The 13048-nt window shown below is 34.8% G+C and overlaps 1 protein-coding gene across 1 annotated transcript; it reads left to right on the forward strand.

Annotated features, from left to right (window-relative positions):
• The first annotated feature begins 1337 nt into the window (after nucleotides 1-1337).
• Nucleotides 1338-10302, forward strand: LOC123526330 (uncharacterized). Its single transcript, XM_045305441.2, has 4 exons — nucleotides 1338-1496; nucleotides 3082-4327; nucleotides 5917-6155; nucleotides 9293-10302. Exons 2-4 carry the CDS (start codon nucleotides 3085-3087, stop codon nucleotides 9971-9973), a joined length of 2163 nt encoding a protein of 720 aa, XP_045161376.2. The 5' UTR covers nucleotides 1338-1496; nucleotides 3082-3084; the 3' UTR covers nucleotides 9974-10302.
• Nucleotides 10303-13048: the final 2746 nt, after the last annotated feature.

Consider the following 13048-nt stretch of genomic DNA (forward strand, 5'->3'; position numbering starts at 1 on the left):
CAACGCCACTCTAGTACATGTCTGACTGCCTCAAATGACAAAATAAATGTTGTTTAGCAGTATTTAGATCTAACAACAGAATCCTGAAGAAGGAAAAAGTATCATCCTAAATCTGTAACTCATTCAAAAGCAGCACCCCACAACTGTAACATATCCGGCTAAGCTGCAACATTCTATAAAACCAAGAAATATTAGACCAACAGTAATTTTTCTACCTCGTTTTATAAGTCCATGCCTGAAGAGGATTTTAATCAATGCAAATTTGCATGAAATACGGTTGGAATATCTTTTAACCAATTTCTTTTAGATATTTTTCTATCAAAATTTCGGAATTTTTCATAAAACGCTTGATTGACATCAATAGACTGTGTTTCGCAGGTTAAGCCATGTCTCAACAGACGTGCATATCACTGATCTAGAAAACAGTTTTTATTTTTGGAAAAAGAGATAAATCTTTACCACGTCTTTGGCAAACAAAATACCGACAACTATTATTATCCTCCGAATGCTGTAACGTTATCCAGGAATACTGTAACATAGCATCCTAAATCTGTAACATGATATCCTCCACAACCGAGTCTCGTGTAACAGTTCCTCGCCCGTGTTAAGGGCGAATATGTTCGTTACGGTGGGGAACCCACGTGACTTATTGGTACAGAGTAGGGCTGTACGGATGTTTTTACTAAATATAGTAACTGGGTTACTCGATCCAGGAAGGTTAAATGCTTATACCTATTTTTAATACTGGACGGATATTCTTCGAATGAGGCGCATTTATAAACCATTCTAACACGATCCGATTCATTTTCCTATTAAACAAAGAAGGCAGAAAACAGTGAATTATTATACAACAAATCACTGTTCTGACGTCACAGTTATTACGTCATGGCGTCAAACGGCATAGCGGCGCGCTGGAAAAGAAACCGATTGAAAACGGGCAAATATTTAATGAATGACGTCAATGATGTACTTAAAATCCTTGGTAACGTGTTAGAATCGAAATAAGATATCTCATTTAGTGATTTGCTCTTGAATAAATCATTGTTTGTCGTTCAGATGCGTATTATTATATCACTCGGGCTGCGCCCTCGTGATATAATTCCTTCGCATCTGAACTCCAAACAATGATTTATTCAACGACAAATCACTGGATGAGATATATTATTTCTTAAATGGAATGAAAACACTCTTTTCGAGTCTGAGCCGCCAAATCAGTTACTGGCATTTTTTATTGAAATATTTGCCAAAGGGAAACTTGCACTATACAGTTGAACTAGTCCAGCTTTGATATTGATACGAACACGAATTCAGAACTAACCAAGTGTTAGGTAGTAAAGGCACGTCGCTGTTTGCTTGATACGCTCTCTCGCTGTTACGTTACATTCGTATCAAATTCTTACACGTTGTGTTTATGATATAAATCGGATTTATTCAGTTAAGCACCAGTATATGAGCAGAATAAAACAGATGTTATCATATATATCAGTTACAATATTGTAAGTATTTTCTTTTTGTACATACTATTTTATATGCTAACGTGTTATGTCGTTTGTTTTATATATGTTGATGGTGTTTACAATTCTATATCATTTGGTAAAATGCAGACTATATTTTATTTACTGGTATTTAAAGTACTAGGTACACCGTCTGCCCAATCAGTGTAAATTTGGGTGTGACTAACTATACAGTGTATGGCTCTTGCTGTATTCATCCAGGGGTTATTCTCGTAATCTTTCTTTAACATGTAAATATAATCAAGGAATTGTGCAATGTTGGATCATTATCTATTTGTGCAAATAGCAACTGCGTAGCTACGTAGAAAGTTGGCCTTATATGTAAACATGTTGAAAAGGCCAGGGATCATGTTTCCGAGTGCCAATATATTAAATACAGATAAAAAGCTGACATGTCGTGCTAAAGCCCAGGTATTTTCAAATCGTTAGAAAATGTGCTGAAAAAAGAGCTGAAATTGACTCATTAGCAAAACAAGTCCTTACGCATCCGGACTGGCTCCTGCGCGTGAACCCTGGCTATTGGCCAATGCAAATGTGACTTTCGTTTTTAAGTTTAGCCGGTGTACTTTCATTTTCGTTACTTCCGGGAAAAGCTGAAAGTCATCTGACGTCATTTTCTGTGTTGTCAAAAACATACGTATGCCTTGCGAGATTGTATAAAAATGTGCTGGCCGTCCTAATGTTATATAACATTATTCACTAAAATTTGGCAAAAAAATAATGTTCTTTGCTCATTTTCAGATTAACGGAAAAGCTTTATGTAAACTTATTTGAATTTACGGCCTAATCACGCTGTATTCTAGATTTAGTCTAAGGGGCCTCCGTGGTCGAGTGGTTAAGGTCGCTGACGTCAAATCACTTGGCCCTCACCGATGTGGGTTCGAGCCTTACTCTGGGCGTTGAATTCTTCATGCGAGGAAGCCATCCAGCTGGCTTACGGAAGGTCGGTGGTTCTACACAGGTGCCCGCTCGTGATGAAATAATGCATGGAGGGGCCTTCCTCCACCATTAAAGCTTGAAAGTCACCATATGACCTATGATTGTGTCAGTGCGACGTTCAACCTAACAAAAAAATCAGTCTATATTTGGAAACTTAAGCAAGACTTTACCTTAAAGTTCCGCTTATTGTGTATTTCGCTGCAGTCAGGAAAAAACAATAACACATAACAAAGTTAAAAGGCATCGAGTAGCGAGTTGGCTATTGTTATCAATATTTCTATTTTCTATACATACTACAGAACATTAATAGATTTACCTTAAAAAAAACATTGTAGGCATTTATAATTGACAAGATTTTTTTAAAAATATTTAGCCTATAAGTAATAATACTGGCCACTGGTTATGATTTATTTTGGGGTAAATGCTTAAGCAAATCTATCAGAGGTCCTCTGTATGTAGAATGATATTAACGCGTCTGAAAAGTGAAAGCAAAATGTAATTAAGGCAACGTAGTTTATCTGCCTTAAAGGTAAAATGTAGCATCTTTATATTTTTTTCAAATGTTGTTAGAGTGGAAAATTACATTTACCTACAATTATAATTCAATGAATGCTTCTATATACTTCAGAACATGACGGAAAAAGTATCAGAAGATGAATCGAAACTCTCTCAATTAATAGACGGTATAGTCACATCAGTTCAGACAGAAACTAAATGTCAGAGAGCAAACCAGATTCGTAATGCAGTTGAAGTCCATTTAAAGGCTTGGCTAGATGAGGCAGAAAAACTTAACCCATTATTTAAGGTATCGGAGTTGATTCAGGTTGGAAGTTATGCGGAGGGGACTAAAATAGTACAACCTGATGAGTTTGATTTTTTAGCCGTAATTGAAGACTTATCAAAACCAAATTCGGTATCAATAGATAAAAGTGAAAGTGACTTACAACAAAACTTAGTGAGGGTTGCAGTTGCAGACGACAGGTTAAAGTCTAGATGGAACGCGCTTTGTAAAAACGGACACCTCCAATGTTTTCAGCGCGTAAATTTTCCTGAGTTATGCGAATATAGGTTTGGACATGTTTTCATTTCCGCAGTACGGAAGAAGAAAGATTACGGAAAAAGGTTAGGACATTTCATGGCCGGAACGCCGATTGACCTAGTTTGTAAACTTCAGTTACCAACAGTTGACAATATTACATTAATTTTAACATCAGTGGTTTACTGGGTTCCCAATGTTCTCCTACATTTTAAACTAGGAGATAGAGATATATCCGTGGATTTGTCCCCAGCAATACGATATCATGCAGTTGAGGATTGTTTCACGGTAGAGGATTGTGCAGGTCAAGCTTTTTCAGAACTTGTTCTAAGTCGCAAGTCCCTGCTGCTTATCGGAACAAAGCACGATTTTGATTTTAAGGTAACTGTGACAGAAGCAGAGGTTCAATACATGCAATCTGTAATGAAACAAGAGCACAAAGTCATCTACATATTTCTGAAGTATATTGAGGAAATATATACGCCTACTGATTTCCCTCATGCAAAGTTTACTTCATACATGCTGAAGAGCGTTTGCATTCACCATGATATCAAGTGTAAAACTGAAGACAGAACTATCACAGAATGTTTCAAGTCAGTAATTAGGGAACTAGAGGAGTGTGCTCGGCAGGGACACGTGGTTAGTGTAGTAAACAGGCATGTTATATTTCACCTGTATGAATCCAGTGCATTCTTAGAAAAGATGAAAGCTAACAGAAAATATGTGCACGATGGCTTGAGGAAAATATGTCAGCTGCCCAAAACAATTAACACCGTTGACGACTTTGATGCGTTTTTAAAGCGTGTGTTTCAGCAAGAGAATCAGAGAAGGAATGAGGGTATGATATATTGTTTAGTAGTATCCTTCTTTATGTCCGTACGTCCGTCTGCCTGTACGTCACGAAATCTTGTCATTGCGTCTTGTCTTATTTAGAAGGTTGGTCGAAATTTGACGAAACTTTCCAAGACCAATAGCTTTGAATTTAATGACTGGTCACAGCTGGACTTCTTTGCTTCGAAGGGATATTCTTATATATATCTTATATCTTATTAGTGACTGTAATTCAAGTGTCTCTAAAGCAAAACTATGTAATGATTGTACCGAGTGGTTCAATCGTGAGCTCATGAAAAGGTATTGTTTAGCCTTAAAATCAAATTCCAGGACCCTTAATAGCAACAATATGATAAACAAAATACAATATTACTGACTATAATTTGCAAACATAATTATTGATTTATATATGAACGGGGCCTCCGTGGCCTAGTGGCTAAGGTCTCTGACCGATAATCACTTGCCCCTCACCGATGTAGGTTCGAGCCTCATTCGGGGCGTTGAATTCTTGATGTGAAGAAGCCATCCATCTGGCTTACTGAAGGTCGATGGTTCTACACAGGTGCCCGCTCGTGATGCAGTAATGCACAAAGGTCACTTTGGGACTTTCTCCATAATCATAGGTTAAAGTAGCCATACGACCTATACTTGTGTTGGTGCGACGTTAAACTCAACATAAAACGTAACAAAGCAAAGTGTATGTAATTGTATGTAATGCCATACGCCACAATATCATAACAAAATACTTGTGTATTTACGAAACAAATTATACATATGAAGAAAGAATATGAACGAATAAGTGTTTACCCTAAAAACAATTATTGTGGAACAGTGTACCCCGGCTCCGTTTATGATGACTGGTGTGGTTATGTGCGATTAAAATACTTGTATATTTTGATATATATTTGTTGTGTCAAATTCAAGAACACTAAACTACTAGAATAACTTATAAACGTACAAGTTTAATCTGTTTTTCTTATCTAGTAACACTTTTTGTACAAACTGAGATAAAAAAAAAACAACAAAAAAAAACATTTTTTCTATTTACCTATTTGGTGGACATATTGAATAGTTATATTTCAGTCATGCCTATGGAAGATTATTCTGAATTATATACCATTTGTAAAGATCTTTATTAAACTGTTTGTAATTTATCCACTTTAAATACAGTGACCGTCTTGGGTATTCTTTGGTACCCAGTAGAGATAGAATGTTATTTTAAATCTGTATGCTAATTTTGGATTATATTCAGTGATAAACTTAAATGAACATATGTCTTGACTTGCCTTTTATACAGGTCTTCTATTAAATGTTCTCTCCCGTATCCCTGAGCAAAGTAGTTAATCTTATAAATGTTTCCATCAAGTTTTAGTGAAAGCAATAATGGCATTGATTTTAGAACTAATATCATTTATTATTTACAGTCTTTAAAATTTGAAATATATTTAAGGAACTGTCTGGTATTATAAAGGAATGTTTGATGTGACAAAATGTTCATCCCTCGAAATAAGTTTGCCATATTTGTTCATATCACCCGTTCAGGAATGTATTCTGAACTGTATAGCATTCACGTTTAAAATGTTTAATACTTTTCAGATCAACACCACACGTTCCTACGGCCGCAGCCATTGGATCAGTTCAGCAATGCTAATCAGGGTACAACAATCGTATCAAAATTGAGCCCAACACAGAATGAAAAAGATCAAGTTGTTCAACAATTTGATGACAAAGCAGTGTCACAGATTATTGAGATGGGTTTCAAACCTGAAGAAGTTCGAATTGCTATGAGAGCGAGTCACAATAACCCTCACAGTGCTGTTGAATATTTGTTAAAGGTATGTTCATTGTAATACTATCTCCAATTTGAACATGTGTTTTATCACTCTCGTCTACTGCTAAAACATTTCAGACTGTTTATGTATCGATATATAGAAATGTATAGTGCTACAACCTGAACAAAATACTGATGAAGGCAATACTTATTGCTGAAGCTAACTTCCACTAATTATATAAGATAAATCAAAGGGGTCCGGCACAAGAGTGGATTGAGTTTAATGACGTATTTTTGTGTCTTGGAGCCAAAGTTATAAAAATCCCATACTAATATGACTACACCCTAGGTAAGGGTTTTATAGCTATGTTTTCATCTACTTTCTTTATATAGTCAGGAAAAAATATCAGCTATCTTTGCATTCAAACATTGCCTTAAGTTATTCAAATGTACCAACTTTTAAAATTGCATCAACACTTTTTTATATATTTATTTTTCGACAATCCGACATTGTATCGAACAATACACAGTGCGAATCCTTACTCACATCACATAACAACGAATGCAGATATTAGTCTGTTACACTGATCTGTCTTAGCGAATACAGTTTAATATGTAGTATTCAACGCGTGGTAGAGTCTCTGCAGATATAAGCAGTCAGTTAAATGAACATTCTGGGCCTTGCAAGCGCTTACAAAGCAACCATTGCAATATAAATTTTATGTAAAACGATAAACCAAACGCCAAATTCCTGCAAAGCCAAGGTTGCCTCCACCGCATCATTTTTTATAGGTCAAATGTTTCATTCAAGTAACTACTATTTGGAAAAAAAAACATGATACAATTAATTCGCCATTTGGTCAGGTATAAATAGTCAGTTAAATGAACATTCTGGGCCTTGCAAGCGCTTACAAAGCAACCATTGCAATATAAATTTTATGTAAAACATTAAACCAACCCCCAAATTCCTGCAAAGCCAAGGTTGACTCCACCGCATCAGTTTTATATTCGGTCAAATGTTTCATTCAAGTAACTACTATTTGGAAAAAAAACATGATACAATTAATTCGCCATTTCGTTAAATATAAATATAGAGCCAATCAACGTTAAGGATTTTAGAAGTAAACCATTTTGAAACAAGAATTTTGGTGTGTGAATAGACCTTTGGCGGTAAGTTTTAGTTTAAACTCTCATTGCAGTGGTTTCTTAGTCCTTGCAGGGTCCAGAATGTTGATTTTATTGACTGCTGATAGATTGGTTCGTTGTCACGCGATGTTGTCGAATTGTCTAAAAAGAGATAAAGATACGAACATGTGTTGATGAAATTTTAAAAGTTGATAGATTTAGCTAACTGAAGGCAAAGTTTGAGTGGCAAAATAGATAATGGTATTTTGTCCTGGCAATATAACGTAGGTAGTTGTAAACATAGTCTGTATGAGTGGTTGATAGATTTAGCTAACTGAAGGCAAAGTTTGAGTGGCAAAATAGATAATGGTATTTTGTCCTGGCAATAAATCGTAGGTAGTTGTAAACATAGTCTGTATGAGTGGTTGATAGATTTAGCTAACTGAAGGCAAAGTTTGAGTGGCAAAATAGATAATGGTATTTTGTCCTGGCAATATAACGTAGGTAGTTGTAAACATAGTCTATATGAGTGGTTGATAGATTTAGCTAACTGAAGGCAAAGTTTGAGTGGCAAAATAGATAATGGTATTTTGTCCTGGCAATATAACGTAGGTAGTTGTAAACATAGTCTATATGAGTGGTTGATAGATTTAGCTAACTGAAGGCAAAGTTTGAGTGGCAAAATAGATAATGGTATTTGTCCTGGCAATATAACGTAGGTAGTTGTAAACATAGTCTATATGAGTGGTTGATAGATTTAGCTAACTGAAGGCAAAGTTGAGTGGCAAAATAGATAATGGTATTTTGTCCTGGCAATATAACGTAGGTAGTTGTAAACATAGTCTATATGAGTGGTTGATAGATTTAGCTAACTGAAGGCAAAGTTTGAGTGGCAAAATAGATAATGGTATTTTGTCCTGGCAATATAACGTAGGTAGTTGTAAACATAGTCTATATGAGTGGTTGATAGATTTAGCTAACTGAAGGCAAAGTTTGAGTGGCAAAATAGATAATGGTATTTTGTCCTGGCAATATAACGTAGGTAGTTGTAAACATAGTCTATATGAGTGGTTGATAGATTTAGCTAACTGAAGGCAAAGTTTGAGTGGCAAAATAGATAATGGTATTTTGTCCTGGCAATATAACGTAGGTAGTTGTAAACATAGTCTATATGAGTGGTTGATAGATTTAGCTAACTGAAGGCAAAGTTTGAGTGGCAAAATAGATAATGGTATTTTGTTCTGGCAATATAACGTAGGTAGTTGTAAACATAGTCTATATGAGTGGTAAAAATAGTAGTCTTAGTATATTATATAGCATATGTAAATAGGCATGTTAACAGCGTGTGATCTCCATGTTAACACGGCTTTATTCTGCTGTTAAAACATCCCTTGAAAACGATAATAACAGCAGTTTGATTGAAGTTTGTAAAATTGATAAAATAGGGTAGAAATAAGAGAGTTGAAGGAACCGCTTGGACACATCGGCTCTCATTACCAAAACAAACAGATTGCATAGCATTTTTTTTCATTCATTTAGGTTTTTGTTTCATGGAGGTTTTACAGTTTAAGACTCAAAAACTTATATATATATATATATATATATATATATATATATATATATATATACATGTGGGGTTTTGTAATTGTTATATTTTCTTTTTTATTTGTTTGGTGGTAAAGTTACCTTTTTGTGAGAAATTTATGATCCTATGTAGCTTTATTCGACGCATTCTTATAAAATTGACGATTGTTGATAATTCTTATTTCCATTGCGTACCTGTGTAAACAGTCATAAATATAGCAATCATATGGGAACAATTGGACGATTTGAAATCCATTTTATTTTCTTAAGTGCTTTTGAATGACTTTTCAAAAGTACCCTGTTATATCTTATCTTATCAGTTATCAGTTTACACAATGATGATATTCAAGTTTTTTGTGGCGCATTTGTTTGAGATGAAAATCAAAGTTCATTACGTTCTGTGAAACAAAACATCCAGATTCTTGATAAAAATCTAAATTGTCTTATATTCACAAATATTCAAGTAAAGAATGAATTGGGTTTTTTTTGCAGGGTACACTAAACGTTCATGAAGGCGAGCTAGGCCGACAGTCCACAGATACAAATGCAACCGCAATTAAAGCGCTACAAACACAGACCACAGACGTTGAAGATTCCCGTCGGGGTTTGTCTGGTGAGTTTACAGGTGTAGGGCTTTATAACCCAAGACAGAGCATGGACCCATCGCAGAAAACGGATGTTGGAGAATCCCGTCAGATTTTGTCTAGAGGTCTTCCATATTTAGCACCATCTGCTTCAGCACAGACTATGGATGATGGAGAATCCAGTCAGTGTTTGTCTGGTGAATGTACAGGTGTTATGCTATATGATCCAGGACAAAGTATGGACCCATCACAGAATATGGATGTTGGAGAATTCAGTCATACTTTCTCTCCTGAACAGACAGGTTTAGCACAATATCATCCCGAAAACACAATGGATCCAGCACATACCATGGATCTTACAAAGTCTCATCAGAGGTGGCTTTGTGAGCGTACAGGTTTAGCGATGTATGATCCCAGAAAGACTGTTTATAGTGGAGAATCCCCTGGAACTTCTTGTCAGACCTTGTATGATGCACACAACTTGACCACTAGTGAATTGGAAAGAAGTGGAGAACTCTCTCATTACTCATCTAATGGAAACGATATGTCTTCCTGTAAAATATTGTATCAAAGGCAAAACTATTTGTAGATATCTAGAATTTGCTGTATATATTAAGCGTTAGCTGTTCCAAGATATGCGGTTGATAATGGCGTGTTTACTGAACCTGATGGTCAAAACTCGCCTTGTGCACACGACATGATCTCTTGTAGATTAAGATTAATAGAGAAAGCATAGCTTCTTGCGAAGTAGTCCACAATAAGTAAAAGCAGTAAAGAAAACATATATAACTTGTGGTTAATATTTCAGGAGGAAGCAAAAAATAACTTTCAAGTATTTTGACCTCATAACATGTCTATCTGCCTTTTGGTTGTAAACTATAATCCTGCAGTACATATTAAAATTATTATTCATTGGCATATGCATTACTGTGATTACTTTTCAGCAACCTTGGTTCAAACGTCGTCTTTTTATCGTTTTAATTTACATGCATATTGTAGATGTGGCTAAACATTTAAACTGATAAGTAAGGTTATATCTAAAAAGACATATACAGGCTTTAGCAAGAAAATTAGTTCTACAAAGCCATCTTTATCAAATAATAGAGTGATGTCTATGGTCACATTTTCCCATTTATCTCTCTACAGGTCGGCATGATTCATCAAATTGCCGGCCATTGCAACTGATGTGTCATGCTTAATACCATTACTATGTGTGAAAAGGTTTCAATCCTAAAACGAAAAATATTAATCAAGTAAAAATATTATCGGTCTTGTGACGGGCAATTTGGGTGATCTCATAATAAATCACAGTAATACTTGACAAACCCGAACAACATAAATCTAAATAACACATATAGCTGGGCAACAAAAAATTAATTAGATATTTACTCTTTAGAGCAATTTTTGGTAGCTAATACTGGTTCTATCATGAACAGTAAAATTTTAATGTTTCGTCGACTCCACAATAAGAATGAACCTTTCAATCTGAATATAATAACTTTGGGACACTTTTATCAGAATGTGCAATTTTATAACTTTGATGTTAAAAGTAAAACTTAATGAATCACTTTCAGCATAAGATGCATCATGTATCAGAAAGATAAAGTAAATCTCTGCCATAATATACAACACAGAATCATTTTATTTTAATGGTTAGTTTGGTTAGTTCTCCTGATTAATAGAGTCCTAACATTATTCAACTCAAGTCAAGATCTTTTCTTGAGTAAAAAAACTGGTTCGTATTTACTTAAGCAAAATTCTCGTGTATATGTCACTGGTCATTGTATGATTTACAAATCTTACTTGTTGTCTAAAAAAGGCCACTGATTCAGAAGAAGTAACCATGTTCCAAGAATGGAACGCAGCACCTCAAAAACGAAAACCTACAACAGTAGATTGTATGGATGTGTAATGACTTAAATACACAAATATGTGAAAAACAGACAACAAAGGCAAAGTAAAGGACGCAAGGGCACAGGATAGTATAAATAAAAGTTAAGCCCGTCAGATGAATCACGAATACCAGTAATGGTAAAAGAATGCTCAAAAATACTCGTGTAAATACGTATCAAAATATAAAAAAAAACAAGCATGTACTCAAACTTGGCAGAAAACATAGCAACAATGGAAACACCATTAATAAAACGCACAATTTAAGTGAAAACCGCCCTCGCATTGAACCCATATGGAATATCTATTTCATAGGAAGGACTTCACACTCATTTTATAGTATAGTGACAATTTTGAATCTTCACTTCCCTTTTTGGCATGTCTATCATACTATTCACCACTCCGTCTTCGAAAATAAGAATTATAGTTTTCGCCTTCTACTTTAGTGTTCAAATCGTTTATAAGAGTCTCCTTAAGTTTTGGAAAATAAATCTGCAACAAAATGCTTGACTTGTTCTGGTTGAAATATCACATAGAGTTTACCTGAAGGAAGCCATGAATTAATTTTGATTGGATTTAACATCACGACGACTCAGTTTTAGGTTCATATTTTCCGGCAGTTTTCCAGCCTTTCATTGCATTCCCAGGTGTCCCGTCGAGCATTATTAGTTACGAAAGGTTCCCCGGGCAGAACTCACTTGCTTTCTGCAATGATGAAAGAAATCAATACCCCCAAAGTTCCGACACCATAGTGACGAAGGACAACTGTTTGGATGTAAGCGACCTTAAACACTCAGCAATGACACAGTTGAAATCTGTATAGTATTTGATGCATAGCTGAAGAAAATGATATTCACAGAATATCCACTGGACAAGGATTTGAGTTAGTCACTCAAATACTCACACATGCCTTGGAGATTTTTTTTCAACTTTTTAGCAAACAGTTGCAAAATTGCACTTTTTATGCTTTAAACATGGTCAGCGATGTTAGAAATCAACTCACTGATCCTGTAAAGGCGTTATCCCCCTTCTTTGTACTTATTTGTTACAAAACAATTATTTCCGAAAGGTCTGACTTGATAAAAAATAACAAAAATGTCCGACCTACATGTACCTACCCTAATTGTTTTGAGCATGCTACCGGAAACAAAGGATTTTTAGGCCGCATAATGTTATTGCAATGCTTCGTAAAATTGGTTCACATTTAGAACATTTTAAAGGATTTTGATTCAACGTTAACATTCGTGCATTTTAGATGATAGAATATTCAATATATATAGTATTTAACAAAGATGACGTGCATACAATAAGTTTATTATATATACAGATGGGAAGCCCGAATCACATTTGAGCAACATTTTTAACATTTTTTTATTCTTAGTACATTGCATAAGAGTTTTGTTTAAGGAACAAAAGGATTCATTTCATAGATTTAGATCTTTGAAACGAAATGTTTTTGGAAATGAATATTTAGTTATTTTTATGGAATTTTGAAAATTACCCCCCTTTAATTCAGAAGTACTGAAAAAAGTAGACTGTTGCTCTTGATTTCAATATCATTTTTTAATTTTACCTGTGCATTTGATTGATATTGAAATATTTCAACAATGTGAACCAAAATGTAAGTTTTATAACAGTGTATATAGCTCCGAAATTCATACATTTCTAATATACTTGTTGACTTGTTGCACAACCAAGTAAGAAAAACTGCATTTCAAAGGAATGTCTGCTAAAAATATATTTGTCAATGTAAATATCAATGGTTAAAATTTCA

This window comes from Mercenaria mercenaria, chromosome 14 (assembly GCF_021730395.1).
Source record: "Mercenaria mercenaria strain notata chromosome 14, MADL_Memer_1, whole genome shotgun sequence".
Classification (NCBI taxonomy): Eukaryota; Metazoa; Mollusca; class Bivalvia; order Venerida; family Veneridae; genus Mercenaria; species Mercenaria mercenaria.

Excerpts from the sequence above, each read along its gene's own strand:
- LOC123526330 (XM_045305441.2), top strand. The coding sequence starts at position 3,085 with ATGACGGAAAAAGTATCAGAAGATGAATCGAAACTCTCTCAATTAATA. Across the intron at positions 4,328-5,916 it reads GAATCAGAGAAGGAATGAGG|ATCAACACCACACGTTCCTA; the intron begins GTATGATATATT and ends AATACTTTTCAG. Across the intron at positions 6,156-9,292 it reads CTGTTGAATATTTGTTAAAG|GGTACACTAAACGTTCATGA; the intron begins GTATGTTCATTG and ends TTTTTTTTGCAG.